Source organism: Thermobia domestica, chromosome 3 (assembly GCF_964235325.1).
Source record: "Thermobia domestica chromosome 3, izTheDome1.hap1.1, whole genome shotgun sequence".
NCBI classification, from domain to species: domain Eukaryota; kingdom Metazoa; phylum Arthropoda; class Insecta; order Zygentoma; family Lepismatidae; genus Thermobia; species Thermobia domestica.
In genome coordinates this window covers 339,147,360-339,174,014 of record NC_137456.1, presented here as the reverse complement: position 1 = coordinate 339,174,014, position 26,655 = coordinate 339,147,360, and the positions used below count along the sequence as shown (strand labels likewise).

At 37.9% G+C, this 26,655-nt stretch overlaps 1 protein-coding gene across 2 annotated transcripts in view; it reads left to right on the top strand.

Annotated features, from left to right (window-relative positions):
* LOC145681251 (uncharacterized) overlaps positions 1-26,655 on the top strand; it is a 425,047-nt gene that overhangs the window by 90,993 nt on the left and 307,399 nt on the right. The window contains exon 2 of one of the 2 annotated variants that reach the window (XM_081752815.1): positions 24,821-24,968. The exons of the other annotated variant lie outside the window; for it this stretch is intronic. Coding sequence (XP_081608941.1) covers positions 24,821-24,890 — 70 coding nt within the window. The 3' untranslated portion in view covers positions 24,891-24,968. Of the gene's footprint in view, positions 1-24,820; positions 24,969-26,655 lie in introns of those variants that run through there. 2 annotated transcript variants of the gene reach the window in all.

Below are 26,655 nucleotides of genomic sequence, written 5' to 3'. Positions count from 1 at the left end.
CTGGGGCGCCGCCTAATATACCGAAACGGCCTGGGACCATAGGCAAAGCCTACCTTGCCTACTCTACTGCTACGCCACTACTATTGGTGTGGAATGGACTATTTTATTTAAAATTATTATGAAAGTAAAGAACTTTTTATTTTTTCTAAAAAGAAGAAACAAAATAATAGAAAAGGTACATTAAATGTAAAGAAAGAAAGAAAAGAAATCACATTTAAAAGTAGTTTAGTTGTTTTGTAACGAGTATTATGTACTTTTACGTCAAGAGTCTACTTTTGCACCCTTGCACTCTTCTTCGTGGCTGATGCTTTGCTTTGCTGGCTCCAGAAGCTTGGAAGAATTGAATGTTGCCTTGAGGTGCTGTTTGATAGCACTGAAGCCATCCCAACCGTGCTGTCTGTCTGTTACGTCAATGAGTTAGTATATGTAAGCACGAGCGGGTGAGTGTTAAATCTAACAGGGATTCTTTCTAATTGAATTCAATTTCATTTTATGGATTTTCGTAATTCTATCGCTTGGATCTGTGCTGTATATCGTCTGACTTTCTAAAACTTTTGGATTATTCATCGAGGGATTTGTGCTGAATGACGTTTGACTTTCTAAAACTTTGGATTATTCATCGAGTGGATCTGTTTTGTTTGGAAATGTTAAGGCAGCTAGCTGGATTTTCAGCTAGCTAAATTTCTGATCGTTGAAAAGAGAGGTAGACAAGGGCCAGCAGTTGAAGTGTTTGCGGTAAGTAGAGAAATATTATATTTAGTATTTCTCTCTGTCATTCTTTATGGGGTGGGGTTTGTATTCTCTGATATTAGGGTCAGGAATTTTTTCTGTTTGCTTTTCAGTTAAGCTATTAGAGGATAAATTGCTTTTGTTTAATTATTTTGCTAGTTTCAGTTTATAGTTCCTCTTTGGTTTTTAAAGTTAGTACTATTTCAGGTTTGTCAAAGGGTTCTTTTGTACTAATTTAGCGTCCGACTTACCTTACTTCAATTTCGAGTATTTTTGCTTAGTTTCGTTTGAAGACTTTCGCTTTAATTTAACGTCCCACTTAAGTTGTTTCAGTTTCTAGTCTTTTTGCGTGATTGGTTTGAAAGTTTGGGGATGCGGTAGCTCGGTGGTAGAGGGTTCCCCTCCGGTGCTTGGGGTCCTTAGTTCGATCCCAGCTCGCGCCGTGTGAACTTTGTGGTGGACAAACACCGAGCTCTTGGGTTTACTCGGAGTTCTACGGTTTCATCCCACTTTCTTCATTCCACCATTTCATTCGTTTCTCATCATCACAGTCTCCTTTAGCCTAACCGGCATAAACGTGGGACGTAAAACTAAATTTCATTTTAGGTTTGAAAATTGGTTGCTTTAGTTCACCGTCCCAATCAAGGTGTTTTATTTGCTAGTATTTTGTTTAATTTGGTTTGAAGAATTGGTGTCGTCTTTCTTGCGACAGTCCTATTAGCGACGAGAACTGTTTACTGTCCTATGAGCGATCCATTCGATCTGTTAACTGCTGTATAAGTTACCGATTCGTTCATACTAAGATAATGAAAGAAGATAAGGTGCTCTCTTCTTTAACTTATTTCACGCTAATGTGATTTAGAACCTAACAAAATGTACTATGAAATATTTTGCTTTGCCTGAATTTAATACCTGACAATGCTCTCATTACATTAACAATCTTTTATACGTTCTTCCTAATATTATATTTTTGAATTAATTTCTATGAATACATTGAGTATACCAAATGGGAAAACTAACTAAATATCTGAGTAGCTCCGCCTCTGTCTGATTCTAATATAATTAAAAATTTTATGTTAAAATGATACGGAGCATAAGTTTAGCTTGAATATGTTTATGGCATAAGAAAGAAATCGGAAAGAATTAGGAGCGCCCGAAGAATTTTTTTACTGGAGCATCTCCATGATTGCTATCAGATGTAAGGGATCTTATTTTATTAATTTTATTCACAGAGTCTTAGGAAGTCTAAAAAGTAGATAGTTGGTGAAACTGTTACACGTTTAAGTTTTCCAAAATAAAATATATTGCTACTCTTAGTGAGTAGTTAGATTGAAACAAATTAAGTATAGAAAGCAGAGCTTTTGAAGAAAGATGACATTACTACTGGATTTTCATTAATTACATAGGAATATGTTTTCATAGAAATATCCCTGTTGTCTCGTTACGTTATTTGATACGTTTTATTCAAATCTAACTCAAAATTAAGATAAGTTTTATTTGCTCTCACAGTAGACGGAAAATACGTTGTTGTTTCAGTTCCAGCTATTTTGTTTAATTTAGTTTAAAGAATTTTTGCATTAGTTTAGCGCCCCACTTAAGTTGTTTCAGTTTCGAGTAATCGTGCGTAAATAGTTATATTTGTTAAAGGTTCCGTTTGTTTTACAGGGTGTCTATCGGTCACGAAAGTCACGAATGCACGAAAAAGTCAAGAAATCAGAAAACGGTCATGAAAGTCACGAAATTTAGCTTTTAGGTCACGATTTTTTTTTTACTGTACAAATGTAAGTACAGAATGGAAACTTTCGTTCTATTAAACGTCAAAATTCACCACCAAAAATGTCTATAGTCGGATTTAGACGCTAGAAAATCGCAAGCAAAGTACGTTTCTATCGCATGGATGAAAATTCGGCCTAATTTGAACCCAAATTTGCTCTTAAAAATGTATGGAAATTTTATGATTTGGTAAAGAAAAGGTCACGACAAGGTCACGAAATTTCATTTTATAATTTTAGTAGACACCCTGTTTTAGTTTAACATCCCTTTTTAGTTCTTACAGTTTCGAGTACTTTTGCGATGTTAATTTGATTTGTTGAAGATTTAATATGTTTTGGTTTAGCGTCCATTTTGAATTGTCAGAGTTTCGAGTACTTTTACAACATTAGTTTAATTGTTTGAATGTTTCTTTCGTTTTAGTTTCTTGTCCCAGTTTATTATCTATGTCCGGTGCTCTTTGCTCATTTCCTTTGGTTGACTGAAGCTAGTTTACTCACTTAAATTACTGAAGGTTGAAGTTAACCCAGTGCATTAGCGTCATTATTGGTTGTTGGGGATTATCTTGCATTCCAATTTGATTATCTTTAATTGTTGTTAAATCAACCTTATGAAATGGTCCATTAAAATTTGTTTGTTGGAATTTATAGTCCCTGTTGGTTTGCTTTGATTTCATATTTTTGATTTGTTTAGATATTTTGTTTCAGATTAATGTCCACATAGGGAATTTTATTGTTCTTGGTCTACAAAAGTTGGTTGCTTTGAAATTTAGTATATTTTTGTATAGAGTTTGAGGTAGAATAGCTCCCCAGAATTATTGCTGTTCAGTGAAACTATTTGTTAGTAGTTAGCTTCAGTTTTTTATATTTTTTGAATCTTGCATTTATCAGTTTTCTGGGATTAAATCTTTTTCCTTGGACCTAATTAAATCGGTTTAGCTTCTGTTTATAATATTTTGTGGATTATTATTTCATTCGTTTGAGTTCTTGATTTGGAAACTAGCGTCCCAATCAAACCTTTGAGAGTGATATAGATCACTTACTTAATTTGGCTTGAGTTAAATTTAGTATTTACAAAAAAAAAAAAAAAAAAAAAAAAAAAAAAAGTCGTTGATTAAAAGGAATAATTCAGATGACCGTTTTTTGTATGACCAATTTATGAGCTCGTCTAATTTTTGTTGAGCTTAATAACTCATTGGAAAAACAATTAGCAAATCTTCAAATTAAGCTATTTGAATTAGAATTTTTTTTAAAAAAAGATAATCTGATTTTATCAGTTGACTATTGGCTTACTGATCATTATAAGATTTCAGATTGAAGTTTGTCCAGTCGTAGAGATTTCTGATTGGCAGTGTCAGCATTTAAATTATTCTCATTTGTACTAAACATTTTGTTAATTTCTAGTGAGCCTAATAATTATTAATTATCAGAACTGTTGCTATTCAATGAATAGAATCGGAGTGGAATTATACGCAAAGTGATAAAAAAGTAACATTTATTGTAATTATTTTTTTTTTCAATTTTTACGTGAAACAGTTATAGAAAATAAATTGAATTTAGTTTTTTTTTAATTAATAAGTTAGTTGTATAAAACCTCTAAAAATAATTATTTCTTGACCTAGATTTATTTTTTGATGTGAGGTTCTCATATTGAGATTGACATAGTGTTTAGGATCACGGATGGGATACTTAAATCACCTCACTGTATTGTGATTGGCCGAATCGTCCTTTCTGGCAGTTTGTTACTCCGGACTTTTCTTTTTCTTTTTTTCTTTTTCTTTTTTTTTTTTTTTTTTTTTTTTTTTTTTTTTTTTTGCGAGATTGTTGGACGAATTAGATGGTTTCTCACTATTAAGCGTGGGGGCGTTACAAAGATTCTTCCAACCTTCTCACCATAAATTTTCTGTATAGGATCTCACTATATTTGTCTTGCGTCTCATCATATTATATTTGTCTTGCACCTCGCCATTTTTTGGAATTGGAATTTGTTGATCTGACTTTATAAATTATCTTGGATTGGTTCAGTTAGGTTGTTATTCGGTTATTAAGTAATTGTTTGTGTCTTTATGAATATTGAGAATTGTTTTGATCTCTGAACCAAGGATAGTCTGTCTGTCTGTTGAAAAAAAAAAAAAAAAAAAACTAAAGTAAATTTTGTATAAATGGAAGTTTGAATTTAAATCAAGTTGTGTATTTCTGATAGCAGCTTATATTTGAGGGCCGATCTTTTTCTTCTTTTTTTAGTAATTAGTAGTTAGCGTAGAGTGTAGTATCTTGTTTGTTATATATATTAATGTTAATAAGGTGTTACGATAATTTAATTCTTGATTATTGAATTGATATTTCTTTTGTGGAAAGATTTACTGCTATTTTTTTATTTTTTGTAACATTTGATCAACTTTTCTGTCTTCAAATCAGATTGAAAATGTCTTCACGAGAGGAGTCAGCTCGTATTGATATTTCAGAAGATGATAATTCACAATTTGTTACTATAGATCAGACAGGGCACATGACAAATGATAGTTTAAATAGGGCAATTATGAACCTGACCCCTCCTCGAAGTCACATTTTCCAGTTTTATGATCGTGTAGAAGATAATTCGAGAATTTATAATTTAGAAGAACCTTTTCCTAGGAACTTTAGTTGTCTTGCTCAATCTCCAACACCAATTCCAGCGGAGACTGGTCAACTACTAGAGATAATTAAGGTTTTGGTACAAGGTATTAATCAAAATTGCTATTTTAGTCATGTTATGCCTAGGCAAGTTCAATTCAGATTCCATAGAATAGTTCAGAGTTGCCAACTCGTGATAGGCCAACGAACAACAATTAGGGCCTTTCTGATTACTATGAGAGTTTCTTTAGTTAAAAATTCGACTCCTATAGGCATGTTTCGGACGAGTAGGCCAATGCCTTATGATCATTGATATTTTGATAGATTGCCGAATAATTTTTCAAATTATGATAGCCATGCTCAGGCTAATAATGCAGTTGTTAGTACAATTCCGCATTATATTAGTAAATATCCTTTCCACAATATTATTGAATGATTTGAATCGAAAATAAAAGGGTTTAAAGTCATTGATGGCAGATGTAGTTTTTTAGTTTTTGATGTTCTACCGATAATTGAGGAAGTAGTAGAGCAATTTTTTTTGCCGAATGACAGTTGTCTATAATACATTGTTAACACGTACTGAAGGTGATTTTCAAGTAGAAGTACAATATACCGTAAATAGTAACTCTTCATGGGATTTATTTAAATGTAAAATACTTGATAGATTTGCGTCAAATACAGTAAAGCATTCCTTAGTATCTGAAAGATCATTCAGGAAACAAAAATTAATAGAAGCGGTGGATAATTTTTTCCAAGATTTATTATGAACCCCCCCTTTTTTTTAGATTTAATTGTAGTGATTCCCAACTTATTAATATCTTGTTAGATGGTATGTATCCATCAGTTAGATATAGGATGTATCAGAAACCATGCACTTGGTTCAAGCGTTTCAGCAGTTGTATCAGGTGAATGCTGAGAATATCAGGAAGGCTCAGCGTCAGTACTATGTCAGTGGCGGATCTAGAAAGTAAAAGGTTGGGGGGGCAGTCAGAAGCCAGACTATGATAGATATATTATGAGATTATTGTAAATTTTCAAAAAATATGTAAATAATAGCTTCAATTATTATTGTCACTCAGAAAACTAGGGGGTCCTAGGCCCCGAACAAGATCCTTCACTGCTATTAGTTGCATAACTCTACATCCATCTCCAAGGCCAAACTTGCAGCCGAAATACATAAAAAAGAACATTAGAAAACATTGCGGTGGTAATCCATTGAAATCTGAGTTGGCATTTATACCTTGCGAGACATGATGGAAGCACAGAAGGAATTCAAGGACTGTAGAGAAATATAATATTAAGGGTAACTAAGAGTAACTATGATATAATTCCTACGTGAAGAAAAAGTTTCCTAAGGATTACTGTATACTATATATATTTTTAAAAATCTAAATATGAAGGATGTGACCTACCAATAATGAAAAAAAAATATCATTTGTACCCTGGTAGCCACTGATGTAATGGAGGGTATACGCAGGTATACGGCGTATACCCACCTCTAATTTTTGTAAAGTATCGTATAGCCACCTAAAATTTAGGAAGTACGCGGTTATACGCTACTTTCGATCAATAGTATACTCACTTCATAAGAACAAACAACTGCTTTTCATGTACTTAAAAAAAAAAAAAAAACTCACTAAACAGCTGGTTGTCAGGCAGTTACCGCGAATGATGTCTAAATTCTTTTAAAATATTTGCGTTTTCGGGACGTGGGTATCAAATTTTCTGAGAACCTCTTCTATAATGGAAAACAGCGCTCTGAACATGCAGTGATTTTTCGTCAAGATGTCACATGCATTGTCTCTACCTTCCAAATTCCAAATTCAATTCAAAGTATGTCGATTGGTTAAAATTTGAGCAAGGCAATATAGGATGGAACCAGTTCCTTTCTAATCGCGGAAGGAGGTTCCGAAAAAATGTGGTGTTTACTTTAAGAGTTAAGAGGAAATTAAATGAATGTATCTGCGCCAAGAAATCGTTGGCCTGAACAAAAATGACAAAATATATGATCTATCGTCGGTCCAGTTTGAAGCATACCACCAAATGCAATAGCGAACCTCGGATTAGTATTGCTCATTTGTAGCCGCAATTGATATGAAAGAAAGGAGCGATTGACTTTGATAAATACTCAGCAGCTGCTACTAGTAGTAGTTTTCCCTCAACCTACTGAACAGAAAAAAAAGAGACAGGGTAAAAATAAACATTTTTCTTTGTTGTGTAATTTTCTTTCAGATAAAAAAAAATTGAAGAAAATTTGTTAACAGAAAGGGGAAGAAAACAAAAGTCAGGAAAGACTTGTAGCGTATGAACATGTCACAGCAATCCCAGATCATTTCGATACAGTCGTCACTTCGAAAATATTTGCTTAGTAGTGTTTAACCCAACGCTTATTAAGCTCATATAACACATATTGAGCCCGGTATTTTTATTGATCAATTCAAGCATGGACCAAAGAGCACCCCAGATGCGTTTCGGAACCGAATGGTAAACTTGCCGGTGCCAAGTGGAGGCGGAGGGGTGAGGGAAATTAAAAAAAAAAACACCCTTAGTTTTCAAGATATCAAGATTAAAATTTTGCATACGGATTGTGTGTACCTTTGAGTATTTCTCCCTCTCTCTCTCTCTCTCTCCTTTTTTTTTTTTTTTTGGATACCTACCTGAAGACGGAAATACTTTTAGGAAATACTTTTAGAAAGGATTTGGGTAGGTATCGGCCTGGGCCTGTTTAGTAGGTACCATCCCGGCATTTGCCTGGTAGGACTGAGGACAAAACCACAGTCAGGATGGTTGGCAGCGAGAATCGAACCCATACCTACTGAATGCGAAGCCACCCTCTACCACTTGAGCTACTTCTCTCGGAAAGATTGTCGTTTGTGATTTTTAAAAATAGCTCCTGACGGGAAACCTAAACCTCGAATCGAAAGAAATTATTGGCCTAAAGTTTTAGATGGGTATACTGATACTACTCGACTAACTTTAGTGCAGGTATCAGGGTTTAATTCAACCACAAATTAACCTCGAAAATGCTCTCCAAGGTGCCTGTTTGCTGTTTGGTCGAAGCGGCTCTTTTCCATCCCTTCTCATTCCATCGCTCATATATATATCGGACCAAGTTGAAAAGACGAAAAATATTCGATCATAACGCCGCCACAGGCCTCATATGCTTAATTCGGTTTAAATTTGTGTTGAAATTGGCATAGACCCGATGTGACTTCCCTCAAGAGCCGCCCCTTTATACGACTTGTTGAAGTTTAGCCTCAATTTTCAACACCGTGACTGTATGAAATATTGTCCTGCATTTTAAGGTGGAATTCCGGAACCATCGTAATGCATTAAAAGCAGCAAAACAAAACTTCGTGTCTGAAGATCGCAACAAAGACTAGCTTTGAACTTATGAGAGTGGTATAACCTAAATTTACTTCTGCTTTTCCGAGACATCTAAAATTCTAAGTTCTAGGTGTGGTAGTTCATGAAAACAGCTTGTCCTCGTATTATTGTAATGTTTGTCTATTCTTTATATTTAGCTATTAACGCTTCAAGTCATTAATTATTTGCTCATTGGGACATAACTGTCATTGTTTTAATTGAATAGTTGAAAAAAAATGAAATCTTTAAGTTTTACGTCCCACGGTTATGCCGGTTAGGCTAAAGGAGACGGTGATAATGAGAAATGAGTGAAATGGTGGAATGAAGAAAGTGGGAGGAAACGGCAGAACCCGAGAAAACCCACGAGCACGATGTTTGTCCACCACAAAGTTCACTTGGCGGGAGCTGGGATCGAACCCGGGACGCCAAGCACCAGAGGTGAACGCTCTACCACTGAGCCACCTTCTGTCCTGTAAACTACCAATTTGCTACATCCGATTCATTTTCAACTTTCTATCATGTCGCATAACATACATATCTGTAAACAACTCCTTATCATACCCTGTCTTTATTCATTCCGGAGTTCCATAGGGCTCAGCATTATCTCCACTTTTGTATCTGCTCTTCGTTGCCGATCTTCCTCCACTTCCTTCAAATGTACATCTCTTCCAGTTTGCAGACGACACGGCTTTTCTTGCTCTAGGCAAAACGATCCATCAATTGAACATAGCACTCCAATCTGCCATTGATATGTTTGTTAGTTGGTGCTCGAAATGGCGATTACGCTTAAATTCTGAGAAGACTCAAGGAATAGTTTTCTTGACCCTAAGAGACGGTCCCGCGTCCATAGAAACCCAACACGCTTGAGCCTTACTGTTCTTGATACTCCCATCAAACCTACCAAACACGTTAAGTACCTCGGCGTTACATTCGATACTCACCTCACATGGCGTCCTCACTTAACTCAGATTATCACCAAAGCCTAAAATAGACTGAATCTTCTTCGCCGACTTTCTGGCACAACCTGGGGCCTACGAGCAGATACCATTCTCACAACATATAAGGTGTTCCTACGACCCGTCCTCACCTATGGGTTCACAGCTTGGGTCGCTGCACACTCAACCTTTTACAACAAGCTCAAGATCCTAGAACGACACGCCCTGCGTATTGCATATCGTATAAAGCTACCCAGCCCTACACAAGATCTGTATGATCGCATCTCCTTTCCTCACATCCTGTACCACATTGAAAAGCTTCGACTTTCGTACATCACCAATAGACTGGCTCAGAAACATCCCCTTTTTCTTGATATTCTACACAGTGATATTGATTATGCTCCACAACATCCTGTTCGGCACCCTCCACTCTCCCTCCTCTTTACTTTATACCGCTATTCACTCCCACCAAATCATCCAGATCAAGACATCGAAGCTGCCTTTGCCATTCATTCAGATTCGCACTACATCTTCCCATCATACGCACAGTAATCCATCTCTTCTAACAGGGCTCATTGTGTCTCACATCATGATCCTGAGCAGCCCCAGGATCGGAAGATAACATGCATTCGTCTAACTAACCCTTCCCTTTACTGTGTTGTGGCGTTCAATGCACCTCACTCTCATCTCCATCTCATCACCTATCCTAATGATTATGGCTAAAAGCCATAATGTCTACTATGGTACTTTAATAGTATATAATTTATGATCAATAAAGTTAATAGAAATTATTAAATCACTTAGACCATCCCTGCTGCCTCCTTTCCATATTAATATTCCTTCTCTTCCCGAGAAAAGGGCGTAACCCTTGTAAGGGGCTAGCATGCCTTCAGCATGCTAGCATTGTTGAAAAAAAGAAAAAAACGCTGTTACGCATACTTCCATAGAGGAAGAACTAAAGCTAGAGGGCATTGACATCCATAAATGCATGCGTATTCGCAATAACCAAGGCCCGACCTACATGGTGAGAGTACTAACCAATTCGCAAGATGCAATTGACACCCTACTTTCCAATGGAGCATACATCTTTAAGAAACGCCACCGTGTAGAACCTTCTCGAACTGCACAACCCTTACCGATTCGGTGTGAGAGGTGTCAAAAATATAACGACCATACTACAGCTAATTGTAAGAGCGCACAGTGGTCCGAAACGCCGCAAAACCTGCGCAAAAACCCAAAATGTCAAGTACTGGAGTATGGAGTATGAGTAGCATACACGTTTAGTCCATACAATAGTGCATTCAAAAACAGCATTAAGTATTTTTTAAATACGAATAGAACGAACATGTAGAGAAGTAAAGTTTGTATAATGTGTAATTAGAAGTTTGCTGTGCAAGAACTGGAAGCAATACTACAGCACCATTCAGCGTCTCCGTTTGAGAACACAAGTGAACGAAAAGGGAAACCCCATGAAACAGAAACTGTAGGGAAGTAGCAATGAGAGGAAGTATATAACTGCTCTCCAGAAACGAACCTGGAGGAATAATGTCATATAAAATCTTAGCATATAAGTAGTAGGAAAAATGCACTGCAGGGGTGATAAATCATTGAGTTATAAAAAAAGTACCAAGAGGTACCAGTAAGATTCCTGCATGGGTGTGAAGGACAACATGTATAGGTTACGTACATGACAAAAATTGTTGCACATGTTTGCACATTTTCAGACTAGTCACCTGTTAACATGGGTCAGTACATAAAACAATGCATAATTTGACCCATACTATATCCGCATTATGTACTGTCTTGACACGTTTCGCTTTTCATTTGGTCTTTATCAGAAGGAAGATAGGTGAATTACTAAACCGCACGTCGTTCGCTGTACTTTCGAGAGAGAATGGTTTGAGAACAGTATGTATAGGACGTGCAACAGTGGAAATCGCAATCTAACGTAGATTTTCTTTTCAGGCCTAATTGCTTTGATATTGTACACATTAGTTTTTGTGATTATACCCAATGTGCTTGTTAAATTCAGAAAGTTATGTTCATTATCTGCTTTTTTCAGGAATAGTGGCGTTTAGGCCTACCAAAAGAGACCTTTTTAACGTAATGCGGTAAAAGGTTGGCAAACATCATTCTGAACAAAAAGAACATTATAGGAAAGCTGCGAATTCAGGATAATGAAGAAAAGTGCAAGGAGATAAAGACAAATATCAAATTGTTCTGCACCAAGATTTTCCAGCGACTAGACAGTTGTTCCAGAATGGTTGATAGGTTTCTTGAACGATATTCTGATTGGCTTAATGCACCTGCAAAGTTACCATTTCTGGAGCTGGCAACTGAAGCTGAAGAAAGTGCAACTACGTCTGGCAGGAGAAGACCTGTTAAATGTTTTCAAGAAAGTAGTGATTCTGTTAAAAGGAGGAAAACCGTCGAACTTCGTGAGTCGTATGGTTCTGACGTTCTGTCTTATGTAACACAAATGAAACTCCGTAAAGAAGGAAAGGTCACAGCATCAAATCTGGAGAAAGAAATAACACTATCATCGCCAACAAGACAGAAGAAAATAAAAGAGACTTGGAAGACTGCTACGGCTGATCAGCGAATGATATCGTATATCCCAGATGAAGCCTTGTCACTAATAGTAGAAGCAAAGCTCACCAAACACCAATACAACTTACTTCGGACCCAAGCTAAGGCGAAAGCTGCTGACCTGTATCCATCCTACCACCAAGTTCTAGAAGCAAAAAAACGAATGCTGTCTCCGTCTGTCTCTGCAACTGACACTGCAATTGAAGTCAGTCTACAAGATCTTCTAGATCACACAGCTAATCGACTTTTGCAAGTTCAGATGGCTGTTATCACTCAGATGGAAGAGAGTGAAGTAAGAAATCTCACCCTTTTCTGTAAATGGGGCTTCGATGGTAGTAGTGGACAATCTGCGTACAAGCAGAAAGGTGTTAAAGGGACTATAATTGACAGTGATATATTTGTTACATCTCTTGTTCCGTTGCAGTTATACGCTACGTCATCAAACGCAAAGCAGAAAACAATCATTTGGCAAAATCCCAGGCCATCATCTGTACGCTTCTGCAGACCTATGCGGCTTCAGTTTCTTCGGAAGCTACCCCGTAAGAAGATTGCTACACTTTCTTCTGATGTTCTTCAGCTACTAATTTCACCTACAGAGCAGACAAGTACAGATGCATGTAGTTCCAATTCTGCGGACGTAATGGATACACACCTCTCTGCAGACAGTTCTCACAGTAGTGAGAGTGATTAAGGTAAAGTAAGTAGGTCCAAACTTCTTAGATACATATATATCTATTTCTGTTTATTTCTATTCATTTCTCCTATATGGGGCCACGTGCCCCATACCTCCGCCATGACTACGGACCTGGTTCTCGGACACAATTTACGATTTTTTTTGTTGGGTTTATGTTATAGTACCATGTTTTCCACATAGGAACAACATACACATTGATTTTAATTTCGCTCACAAAATCATGCCTTTCGGACCACTGTGGAGCGCCTCGAAATGTGGTTATTGCTCCGGTCCCCATGCTAATAATCAATGTACGAATTTGCAAACGCCACCTGTTTGTTCTGCCTGTCCCGAGAGTCATCCTACCTACAGCTTTAAATGTAAATCACGCCCAGCACCTGACACCACAAAACCAAGTCTAGTCGTTCCAGTTCGGCTTCATACCACACAGCAAATTCAAATGCCTCCTACACAAACGGAACAAATTGTAACTGTGGCTCAGCTACTCTCTTTCATAACCATCGCTCTTCAAAACATACATCCGTTCGATAGGCCACATGTTCTTCAACAAATCCAATATGCTGCCCGAAATGTTTTTCATATTAACCTAAATGATACATATTCAGGACAATCTGTCTATTTCCATGCTGCACCACTCGAAACAGCAGTCTAAGCATAACGTGATTATGGAACTTGTACTTATATTTCTAAATATCCGATCGCTACTAACGCACAAACTTTTGTTTGAGCATCTTCTTCTTGAAGAAAAAGCTAATGCATTTCTATTGAATGAAACATATCTTACATCCAAGCAAAGCTGTAAAATCCCACATTATCAACTTCTACGTCACGATAATACTGTTCCAGCACAACGTGCGAATGGCGGCGTCGCTATTGGCTATCCTGTTTCTCTTGCCATCCGACAACATTTCGTTTCATTTCATCTTCCGGAATATCTTATAGTTACGACCTATTTTCGCCAACTGTATGTCACTCTTGCAACCATCTATATACGCCCAGGTCACCATATTCCCTTTACCTTCTTCCAACACATCTCCAATAGCTTTCGTAATTATATCATTATGGCAGAAATTAACATTCACAGTAGAACTGCGAGAGAGAAACAACGGTTCATTAATTTCATTGAAACAGACACGACAGGCATCATACAACAACTCCCGTCGCATACACGACCCATCTCTCAAACTACCCCAGATATAGTGATTACCTCTGCCTCCCTTTATACTCGCTGTAATGTTACAGTTCTGGGGAATCTGGGAAGTGATCATTTACCAATTAAGTTAACAATCACGTGCCCGCAATCTGCTCAAATCCGGTCCGATTCTACTGCTCGACGCATTTTTCATTTCGATAAAGCGAACTGGGTCGCCTATAGAAATGACATAACTACTGCGTTGGCAGAAACTCCTAGTCCTGAAACCGAAGAGGCACTGTATGATACACTAAATGCTATCAGCACGGCAATTAAAAACGCCGGGGAGAAACACATCCCTACTACCAGGGCTAACTTTAATGCCGTCCTCCGTTACCTCCGCAATACTTACCTCTCATACGACGTTCGAGAGATCTTTATAAAGAATATATACATACCAGAAACGAAGAAGCTCTTCGGCATCATCGGCAGATGCAACGCACAGTCTCTAATTGCCTTAAAGCATATAAACTCCGAAACTGGGTAAAAGCCTGTAACTCACTTGCTGAAACAGCTCACCCTACACAATATTGGAAGCGGTTCCATCAGCTTACAGGGAAAACCACCCGTACTTCATACCCGTTAATAGATAACGACACTCCGCTACAAAATGACAAGGATAAAGCCGATGCATTTGCAGCGTATCTCCAGGGAATCTTCACTCCGCTTCCGCCTGCCTTTTCTAAGCGTCATCATCCGGTTGAGAGACTTAATTTCGACACCTTCCGTCTCCAACCTGACATCCATCATACTATCTCTCACAATACTGAACTTACTAAACCAATTACCGTAACTGATATCACTCGCACTGTCCAGAACAAGGAAAATACAGCACCTGGTTTTGATGAGATTACTTATCGTCATATTAAAGAAGCGCCCTATCAGTTGTTATACCTTCTAGCTATCCTTTATACGTTCATCCTTCGTACAGGCTTTATTCCTTGTGAGTGGAAGACCTCAAAAACTCCCATGTTCCTCAAACCGCACAAACCACCAAATACTGTTTCCTCTTATAGACCTATTCAGCTTACTTCCGTGTATTGCAAAATTCTTGAACGAATTATTGTCCGACGCCTCCATTCTTATCTATCAGAACGTAACATCATCCCTTTACATCAGGCTGGCTTCCGCCCCGGTTTTAGTATCAATGATCAGTTACTTCGTCTGTCTAATATTATTACCAACCAGTTTAATGCACAGTTTCCATCTTGTCTAGTGCTCTTCGACCTGGAAAAGGCATTCGATAAAGTATGGCATGCAGCTCTCATATATAAACTTATCCGTCTGACACTTCCCATATCATACATCAGATTTATCTATAATTTTTTTCACAACCGTATTGCATATGTCGCTCTTAATGACACTCTCTCACACCCCATATTTATTTTCTCTGGAGTACCACAAGGGTCTGCCTTATCACCTTTGCTTTATCTTCTATATGTAGCCGATATGCCGCCGTTGCTACCTAACACACACATTTTTCAATATGCAGATGATACTGCATTTCTTACATTGGGCCGAACAATCCATCGCATCAGTACTGAAATTAATGCAGCAATTCAAAGCTTTCTCACCTGGTGTACGAAATGGCGTTTGAAACTCAACCCAGATAAAACCCAAGCTATAGTCTTTCTCCCGCCAAAACGCCGATCTCGTGTACATCGAAATCCTTCGCTACTTAACATCCAAGTACATAACACGCAGGTTCATCCAACTAAACATGTCACATATCTGGGAATTATTTTTGATCAACACCTCACTTGGCGCCCTCACCTTCAGAATGTAATACAGAAAGCATATAATAGGCTTAATCTTCTCAAACGTCTCACAGGTACTACATGGAAACTACGAGCTAATACTGTTCTTAATACCTACAAAGTATTCCTACGACCAGTCCTGACATATGGCTTCACAGCATGGATATCCGCCCTCCAACCCCATTATGAAAAACTGAAGATACTTGAACGCCATGCCATACGACTAGCCTATAGAATAAAGCTCCCGAGTCCTACTCAAGAGCTTTATGAAGTCCTGCCTTTTCCACACCTTCTATTTCATATTGAAGCTTTGCGATCGAAGTATATTACTAGCAGATTTGAGTCCCGACATCCATTACTTCTCGCAACCATGCAAGCAGACATTCCATACAATCCACCTCGCAAGCTATTGAAAACGCCTTTATCCCTTCTGTTTGCACTTTACCGATATACACTCCCTCCTGATCATCCGGATTTGGACGCAGTTGCAGCATTTTCAACATTCATAGTTCCTCCATACATAGCACCATCATTTACTGCACAGTAAGAACCTCATGTCTTAACAGGAAATCCATTTTGTCTTCATTACGTCCAGAGTCGCCTCTGGACAGAAGATAAATCTCACTTGTCACACTAATCATTACCTATGTGTTATGTCGTTACACTGCACTTCCATTTTCATTCTTCATTCTCTTCTCTCCAGTTACAGATAAAGGATACAAATGCAACAGTAAACCAATACTATACAGCCGAAATTCCTATTAATGCAATCAAACTAGACACTTCTACTCCAGCTCTCCGAACATCCCTTAGCCCATCGAAAATATAGACCTCCAATAATACGTTTAAATCTAGTACCGCACAGAAGGCGCAACCTTCTCACGGTTGCTGGCTAATCGCCAGCATTGGGAAAAAATACTTCCACTTGGCTCTCAACTCTCCGGCCGAGGTACCTAGGTATCGAGTCTAGGCTTTGATCGATCCTGAGTTGTGGACGCAACCAGGCAATCATTGCTACGGACGTAGCGGTGCGGCGAGATAGAGGGTTTCACCCGAGAGAGGCCAGCTATTTTTGGCTATTGCATCATTTCATTTTTCTCATTCAGGCTACCTTCATCTGAGTTACGTACTTTGTTGATTCATCACATCGACTTAGACGACCATGGATATCGACACCGGACAAACAACACCCTCACCTTCTGCTTCAACTGGTGCTATCAGCAAGACTGATAAACGCAAAAACAGCAAGGGTTCGCGGGCAGGTGTCCGATCTCGGTCGCGATCCCCAGCCCCAGTGCGAACCACTCGCAGTCAGCAAAAATCGCCACCGCCAAAAAGCACCACTCTTCGCAACCTGTGCAACCTCACTCTGCCGAGATGGACGTACCATCTCCAAACGATAAGCAGCAATTTCCTTCTCTAGAAGATATCTCAAAGCCGACGTTCTATTCTTATCTGCTTACTAATTACGATCCGAAGTTCCAAAACGAGAAGCAAATTTTTCTTCAACTAACAAAGTATTTCACTCGAGCACAAGTAACTCAGATCACTAAAACTCGCAACGGGATCATAATTAAATCACCTGATCCTAACTTTGCTACGACTATTCGAAATAAATACTCATTTGAAATTTTTGGGAAAAACGCTAACCTGCAGAAACTAACAGATAAACATATAAAACAGCAACCTCCTCCACGCCGACAACCTGCTTTATCAGTAGTCATACGTGGAGTCGAACCAAGTATAAGCGACGATGAAGTCAGCGAGGAACTAAAAGCTGAAGGGCACTCCATTCTCAAGTGTTTACGCATCAAAAGCGTACATGGCGCAACTTACATAGTTCGCGTTTTGACTAACTCTCAAGAGACCATTGACGATTTACTTTGCAATGGAGCTTTCATCTATAAAAAACGCCATAGAGTGGAGCCATCACACACCCCAGCTCCCCTTCCATTGCGTTGCGAGAAATGTCAAATTTATAACTCGCATAGCACAGCGGAATGTCGTAATCCTGCGAAATGCGGATACTGCTCGCAACTTCATAACACGAAAACCTGTCCAAACCTCCAAAATCCGCCAGCGTGTAGTACTTGTGGAGATGCTCATCCCACTTTTAGCTACAGGTGCAAAGCACGGCCCCGTCCTGAACCAAGCAAGCCAGAACTAGTTGTGCCCTTAAAGGTTACGGCACCTACCGACAATCCTATGGATACGCCAACTTTCATCCTCCAATACAAAATCTGTCTGAAAACTTGGTTGTTACGCTCTATTTTTCAAACCTTTATGTAACCATTGCCACAATATACGTTCGCCCTGGTCATGAGCTTCCTTATGTTTTTTTTTCAATATGTTTCCAATAACTTCCGAATGTTTGTAATGGCTGACATCAATTTTCACAGATCGTCAAAAACGCCACTTCCAGGATTTCATCACCACTCATACTACCGGCACTATTCTGCAACTACCCAAACCAACTCGACATGTTTCCAACACTACACCAGATGTAGTCATAGTTTCGAATAATCTCATAGACCGATGCACTGTGCAAGTACTCGATCCGATGGGCAGTGATCACCTTCCAATTAAACTTTCTATCACACGCCGAGTATCCAACCCTTCCAATTCTATTCCACCACGTGAAGTCCCACGTTTTGATAAAGCAGACAGGGATGCATACCGCATTTCTCTTGCACACAGTCTTGAACACTTAGAAGTCCCTACTACAGAAGAAGGATTATATCATGCGCTTGACGTTATCACATCATCTATTCAGTCATCGGCAAACTCCCATATTCCCAAGTCAACTATTTCTCCTCATCATCCAACTCCCACCCCATTACCTTCCACTTATTCGTCGTTCCAGAGAACTCTATAGAGATTATCAACGCACCGGCAATGTCGAATCCTTAAGGCTTCATCGACAATTTCAACGGACAGTCCGGAATTACATACGGGCATATAAACAACGGCGTTGGATAGACACTTGCAATAATCTTTCAGATACTGCTCACCCCACGAAATTTTGGAAAAGATTCAACATTCTAACAGGTAAAAAGACACATACACCATATCCATTAATTCACCATGACAAAGCTCTTCATACCGATAAAGATAAAGCGGACGCTTTTGCCGATTATCTACAAACTATTTTCACTCCTCTACCACCTACTAATCAGTTAAAAACTCATCCAGTCGAAAAAGTTAATTTTCAGTCTCCTCACCTTCAACCAAATCCATCCCACTCTCTTCCCGCTAACCATCCACTTACAGCTCCTATCACCACAGTCGAAATTCAAGACACCATAGCACGAAAACGCAATACTGCCCCTGGACTAGATGAGATCACATATCGCCATATCAAAGAAGGACCGTATATTCTCCTACACCTCTTAGCTCTCATTTTTACATTTATACTCAGAACAGGTTACATACCGTCTCAATGGAAAACCTCGAAAGTTCTAATGTTTAAAAAGGCGGACAAACCTGCCAATAGCGTTGCTTCTTACAGACCAATTCAATTAACATCCATCTACAGCAAAATTCTTGAACGTATTCTCGTTCACAGGCTCCATCAACCTCTCTGTTAAAAACCTTCTCCCGAATCATCAAGCAGGCTTTCGTCCAAATTACTGTATCAACGACCAACTTTTACGAATGCTCACTATCATAACTGATCATTACAATACCATCAAACTATCCTGCTTAGTATTATTTGATCTTGAAAAAGCATTTGATAAAGTTTGGCACCACGGTCTCGTTGCTAAATTGTTGAATTTCAAACTTCCTCTCGCCTACGTCCGTTTTATTTATAATTTTCTCTCTTGCAGATTGGCCTATATCTCAATCAACAGTGCTCTTTCACATCCCATCTTTCTACATTCTGGCGTGCCTCAGGGTTCAGCACTTTCTCCTTTATTATATCTTCTATAAGTTGCAGACTTACCGCCACTTCCAGACAACATCCAAATTTTTCAATACGCAGACGATACAGCCTTCCTTGCCTTAAGGAGCACAGTACATCAAATTAATACCGCTATGCAGTCTGCTATCAACTCCGTCAGCTGGTGCAACCAGTGGAGGCTCAAGATAAATCCAGATAAAACACAAACATTATTTCTTCTTCCTCCCAGAAAACGTAGTAAAATTCAGAAAAATCCATCTTATCTCAATTTAACCGTTGACGACACTCGCCTGAAACCCGCTAATTATGTTAAATATCTTGGTCTCACCATCGACAAACACCTTACCTGGCGTCCTCATTTAAAGACGGTTGTCGCTAAAGCTTATAATAGATTGAATCTATTACGACGCTTAACTGGAACGACTTGGGGCCTCAGATCATCTGTCGTCCTAAACACATACAAGGTTTTTCTCCGGACAATACTAACGTATGGGTTCGTGGCTTGGATTAACGCCTCTCCCTTTTATTACGAGAAACTAAAAATTCTTGAACGCCATGCATTACGTATTGCATTCCGCATTAAATTACCCAGCCCTACACATGAACTTTATGAGCGCCTAACTTTTCCCCATATTTTATACCACCTTGAAACACTCCGACTGAAATATATTACTAAACGGTTCGAGGAACGACATGCCCTCCTCTTAGAAACTATGAATTTTGATATAGCTTATACCCCTTCTCACCCCCTTCATCATACTTCACTTTCCCTTCTATTTTCTTTATATCATTACACTTTACCCCCTGATCATCCCGATTTTCATGCCGTTGCTGCTTATAAAACCGACTATTATCCACCTCTCATCTTTCCATCCTATGTTGCACAGTAGTCCTTTTGTTCTAACAGGGTTCCCACTGTCTCTATCATGGTCCTGAGCCACCCCAGGACCGGAAGATAAGCTCATTCGTCCACTAACATATCCCATGTCTTGTGATGTCCGATGCACTTCATTTTCATCTCATATATTCTCCTATTTATGATTATAGCATTAAAGCTATAATGTCCTTCATATGATCCCATAACCAAACAAAGGCAATGCCATCACTTGCAATAGTACCTACTCCTCATCCTTATGATTATAGCATAATGCTATAATGTCTGCTGTTGTATCATACATTCACATCTATTTCTATATTTATCTTCGTAATATACCTGTTGTTTATTATTATTTTTTGTTTGTTTGTTATTGAAGCTAATAAATAAAGAATGTACTCATAGACCAGCACCATATACCTTCTATCCACAATCCTCTTCCTTCTCTTCCCATATAAAGGGCATAACCCTTTGGGGGAGCTAGCCATCAAGCTAGCACTAAAAAAAACGCTGTTACGTTTGCACATGGTTGTCATATTTTCATTACGTTCTTTCGTTTTTTGGAAGGATTGTTGGTTGTAGTCATTTCGGTGATTCCCAACTCTTCTTCAAAATCATATGGTTGGTGAATGATGTTACAGTTTGGCTTATGAAACTCTGCCGCGGTTGAAACCAACAAAGAATTTCCTCCACAACAGGTAGATACTACTGAAGTAACTTAAGTATAATAGATTGAATGTGCCACTAGTCAGCCCCTCACCAGTAGTCAGCCACTTACGCATTTTCGAAACAAAAATAAGAAAACGTTACGTTTTGATCCTTATCAACATGAAGCTTAGCTTTTAGACATTCATCCTCTACACAGCCGATCACATGTCACACCGAAATGTCACCTAGTGTCGCAGCAATAGGTGGACAAAGAAGACGCTATGTTGTAATCCGTGGATCTGCTACGTAAAAAATAACAGACGAGACTTTTTGTTACAAGTGTGTATTTGTTATCTAATGTAAAAATAATAACTATTCTTTTTATTTTTTAATTTGTATATATTAAGGAAATGAAAACAGAAAAAATATTTTTCTAGATTTTGAGCATTTCGTTTGAATAGGGGGATCCGAGTACTGGAATTGAAAAATGAGTGATTTTCCAATAGTCAGCCGCCGGGGCTGAGTACTGGAATTATCGCATGTGTGCGCAATTTCGTCCATCACATGCCCAGACCAAGTATTAACTTCCCTTCTGTTAATAATACACAGTATGAGTCACAAATCTTTGTTTTTCCAGTAGTCAGCCCCGGTAGAAATGCAAAGGCCGAGTACTGGTGCCTCGAAAGCCAAAAGTCAGTCCTTTTGGTAGTTTTACTGCAATTTTAAATATCAACATCCAAATTTGCTAAAACCAGGTTCCCACTTACTCATTTCATGTAAGTAAATATAAATGAATGAAAAAGGAAGAAAAATGGAAGTTCAGAAATGAAAACGGTGGTCAATTCACCAGTACTTAAAAGAGTCTCTCTACAATGCACTGAGGGCTGTAGAAAATGGAATGACTATACGTGAAGCTAGCAGAATATTCAATGTTTCTCGCAACACACTGCAAGATAGGATTCATGGTCCAGTACATGAAAAGAAAAGGAAAATGGGACCAGATCCAGTGTTAACACTACCAGAAGAAAATAAGCTAGTTCAATGAATTACTGAAATAGCCAGAGTTGGATTTGGGAAAAATAAAATGGATATATTGAATACAGGGGCGTCATTTAGGGGGGCAGGGAGAGCCATTGCCCCCCTGAGTTTGAGATTTGTATAGATTTTATCAATAGAATAGTAGTAAGTCAGTTAAAAACGCGAAATTTTACTTATATCAAGGGGTCTTTTGCTCCCCCAAGCTAAATCTGAAATAACGCTACTGATTGAATACAATATTGTAAAAAGTGACAATAGAAAGAAACCTTTCAAAGAGAGCTAACTAGGAGGGAAAATGGTATAAATTGTACTTACGAGGAAGCCCAGAATTAGTTTGCAGAGTTCCCGAAGGCAAGAGCAACAGTCACTGAAGAATTTATTCGGAAGTGGTTTAAAGAACTTGAAGAGTACCTCCAAAATATTAACGCATCCGATATTCTTCAAGATTCCACCCGAATCTTTAATGGTGATGAAACTAGTTTTAACCTTTGCCCCAAAACTGGTAAAGTTATCGCATCGAAAGGTTTGAAAAATGTTTATGAAGTCCGACGTACAATTGACAAAGAAACAATCACTGTTCTTCTAGTTTTCTCTGCAAACGGCGAAACTGTATTTGCAATGGTTATTTTCCCGTATGTTAGACCACCGCGTGAGTATACCAAAGGTCTGGTTTTGGGGAAGATCAGAAACAGGCCTAGTTGAGGATTGATACCTTTTATGAATATATTGTAAATGGTATAAGCAAATGGCTGGAAGAAATAACGTTAAAAGACCAATAATTTTATTTGCTGATGGGCATAGCACACATCCAACTATGGAACTTAATGTGTTTTGCGTTGAAAACTGAATAATTCTATATGCCTTACCACCTAATACAATACACATTCTTCAGCCAGCAGATGTTAATGTCTTCAAACCCCTAAAGATAGAATGGAAGAAGACAGTTCATGACTGGCAAAGCCAACCCAAAACATAAATAAGTCTGTAAAAGATCTCACTTCTCTTCACTCTTGTCAACGGTAGTAAACCGTTCTCTCTCCGATTCAATTAGAAATGGTTTCAGGAAATGTGGCTTGTGTCCTTTCAATGCAAAGGCTGTAGACTACTCTAAATGCATTCAAAAGAGTCTATTAAAAAGACGTTTGGAAAAAGATTGCAGTGTATTGGCTGACATTAATTCACAACACTTTCAATCAGCTCAGTCAGTGATTTCATATGTAAGAGAAAATCTGGAAGAGAAAGGTGTAGATGTTGAAACAGTCTTAAGTGATATCGAGGAGGAAGCTTTGATTCATAATAATTCTATTGAAAGAATGGGGAATTTATCAACTGTTAGTAACATCAAAGGAAAGTAGCGCCGAATTTCAACTCTGCTCATCTGCGAATTAATTTCCTCGCAGATTCCTTCTCTATTTTCTTGTCAAGCAGATCGTACTGAAATATTGGTCCATAATGTAATGGAAAATGGTACGATATTTTGAAAGATGGTACATTACTTCAAGTTCAAAGCGCCAACGTTAATATTGAGAACACAGTCATAGATAAAGCTCCCGAAAAGAGTTCAAATAACAGTAGACAAATTCACCAAATTTTGAAAATTTTTGGCCAGGACCAATTGCGAAGACTTCAAAGAGAAAACGAACCAAAATAAATTACCAAGTGCCATATCGTCAGATGAATGGATAAATATAATGATAGCCAAGATCTTAGAACGGAAGAAAGCAATTGAAGCCAAACAAAAAACGAAAGAGCAAAGAAGAAAATTCCAACTTCGTGCATTTTTTGCAAAAAGACAACTACTACAATTTTATTATTATTATTATTTGTGAGAAGTAAATGTTTTATTTGCGTTTTCTAACTTAATAAAGGTGTTCAAACATGGTGATAAACCGATGGCTGTGACATATTTCTACTCTAGTTCTATGTGAAATATTCCTAACTTCGTAGAATTATTATGAAGACATAATTCAATTTTATTTCATATTTTTTTCTTTTTGCGTTTTCCAACTTTTGACTAGAGTGATCAAATGATATTGTGATATACTGGTCATAAAATTTGGCTATGATCTAACAGCTTTAGTTCTATTTGAAATGTTTTAGTTTCATGGTTGCTTATATTTTTACGAAGGGTCCGTTAAATACAATTTTGTTCCTGTTTTTCCAAGAAATAAATAATGTGATTTTTTGTTAGACAATTATAATGTAATCTGTTATATTTGTAGTGTCGTGTAGCAAAATAAAAAAACACTCCATGATATTACATCTGTTTTTATCATTAGTTTAAAATTTTGTTGGCTGACTTCAGGTTCATTAATGGCTGAGTTCTAGAATGTAGTGGCTGAGTACTGGTATTTTTTGGCATTTTTAGGAAATTTATAAATATCTTACATTCCTTTTATTGTAAACTAGACTAAATAATGAATACATATATCATGAAGAAGTCTCATTCTGTTCAAAATTAAAATCAAAAATGACATTCAAACTTAAAATTTGAGTTAGGAGGCTGAGTACTGGCAAATTCACCCTAGTCAAGTTACTTCAATAGTGTCTGTCTCGGAGGAAATTCCTCGTTGGCGTAAATTGCGGCAGAAATTCCAGAGCTAAGCTATACGTTGCAAAAAACTTACAATTTTGTGGTTAATGTTTATTTTGTTTAAGTTTTCCGAAAGCGATGTCGAAATTGCAAACATCAGGGATTTATCATGTGTCTCTTAGGGATCATGAGCCAACAATCAGGAAATCAGTATTACATTTCAAACTTTCAACAGGAGTTCTTTTCTCCTAATCAGGAAGCATCAGACTACTGAAGAAATGGTTTGTGTAGAGTCTACCACTCAAATTTCAACCGCGAAGAAATAAAAAATGTGTTATGATATTTCAAGAAAGAAAAAAAAAGCAGTTGTTTTGTTACTCGGACATCACATGTAGAAGCTTACTTTCCATGGATTCATATTTTCTCAATTAATATCGAAACCGGAAGTAGTAGTAAATTTCAACCATTTCCGGTTTCAGTAGAGAGAGATTAGAGTGAAGATTAAATATATTCCTTGTACGTTTAATTCTTCACAGCAAACCGCTTATCTCTATTTATTACCTATTGCACTCGATAGCAATATCCGTTAAAACGGGAGATGGTTATTTTCGCTACTTAAAATTTCAGTGGAGAGATTACAGTGCAGACACAATGTATTCGTCGAACGTTTAATTGAATTCAGAATTTAGCTTCTCGCTATCTGTTAACTCTTTTACTCTTTAGTGATCAACGTTAAAAAAAAAAAAGCGATTTACTAATTTCTACACTTCCTGGAATATTTCCAAATTTAGCGACTAAATCTAGTGCATTTGAAGGGGGAGAGAGCGATTTTTTTTACAATAGTGACTTACGACTGTTGGAATATGTTTGAGACAAACTAATGAAATTTTCTGGCCCTTTGCTTTTTAAAAATGTCATTATTTTTTATTGAGCGATTGTTAATAAATTGGTGTATATGAAATGAAATCTTTGAGTGGATCGTCTCACAATTATACCCGTCACGTAAGTGAATGATGATGGAAGAATTGGTGGAATGAAAATAAAGGAGGAAACGTGAGTATACATGATATTGTCAACCACACATCTACTTGGTCGGGTATCGAACCATGGATTTTACGCACCTGAGGTAAGAACACTACTAATATGCCACCGTGTCCTGCTTGATTGGTGAACAAAACGATTAACATAATTCGGGGGTGACCTGTTTATTTCATGACAGCGTAACCTGCTTGGCAAATTCAGGAATTCTCCTGCGGCTTGTTACAACTGACAACACAACCTCTTGGTAATGATAAGAATATGACAGCTTTATTGACAGTTGATAATTCGGAACGAAACACAACGAGGAGTAAATTATTTGTGGGTGATTACTGCACGTTCGTTATCCAAACAAAAAAAATGAACTAGGGTAGTGGTGGGCCAACTTTTTTAAAAGATTGCCAAAGAAAAAATCTTAGCAATATAATATGCTCAATTGATATAATTCTTGTCATATAAAGTAATAATGATGGAAGTATTTTACAATCTGGTTCGAACTTGGTTGATTTCATTTCAATTTCTGCCCATTTCAGTAGCGACCAAGAGCATTACGTGGAATGCAAACCACATGAGTCCCACCGGAAATTGAACCCGGATTTCCCACGCCAAAGGCTCATATGCTAACCGCTCAGCTAAGAGGGTTCGTACTGGGTTGCACTGATTCTCCTGTATGAAATTAAATACCTATCTGTTGGCGATACGGAACAAATCTCGCGCCCGAAACATCACCGCCCAAATCCTTGCGCTGACAAAACCTTGCCACTCAAAACCTCACGTGCTGAAAACCTCGCCGACAAAAGAAATCGTGGGCAAAACTTCGTCTGGTGGAAAGCTCGCCGTCCGAAACCTCAAGGACCAAAATCCTGCTTGGTCATAACATTGTGGTATAAAACTTTTGCCTAAAATTTACCCAATGAGTTTCTTAATAGACAAATTTCATATTACAAATAATAATAATAATAATAATAAGAAGAAGAAG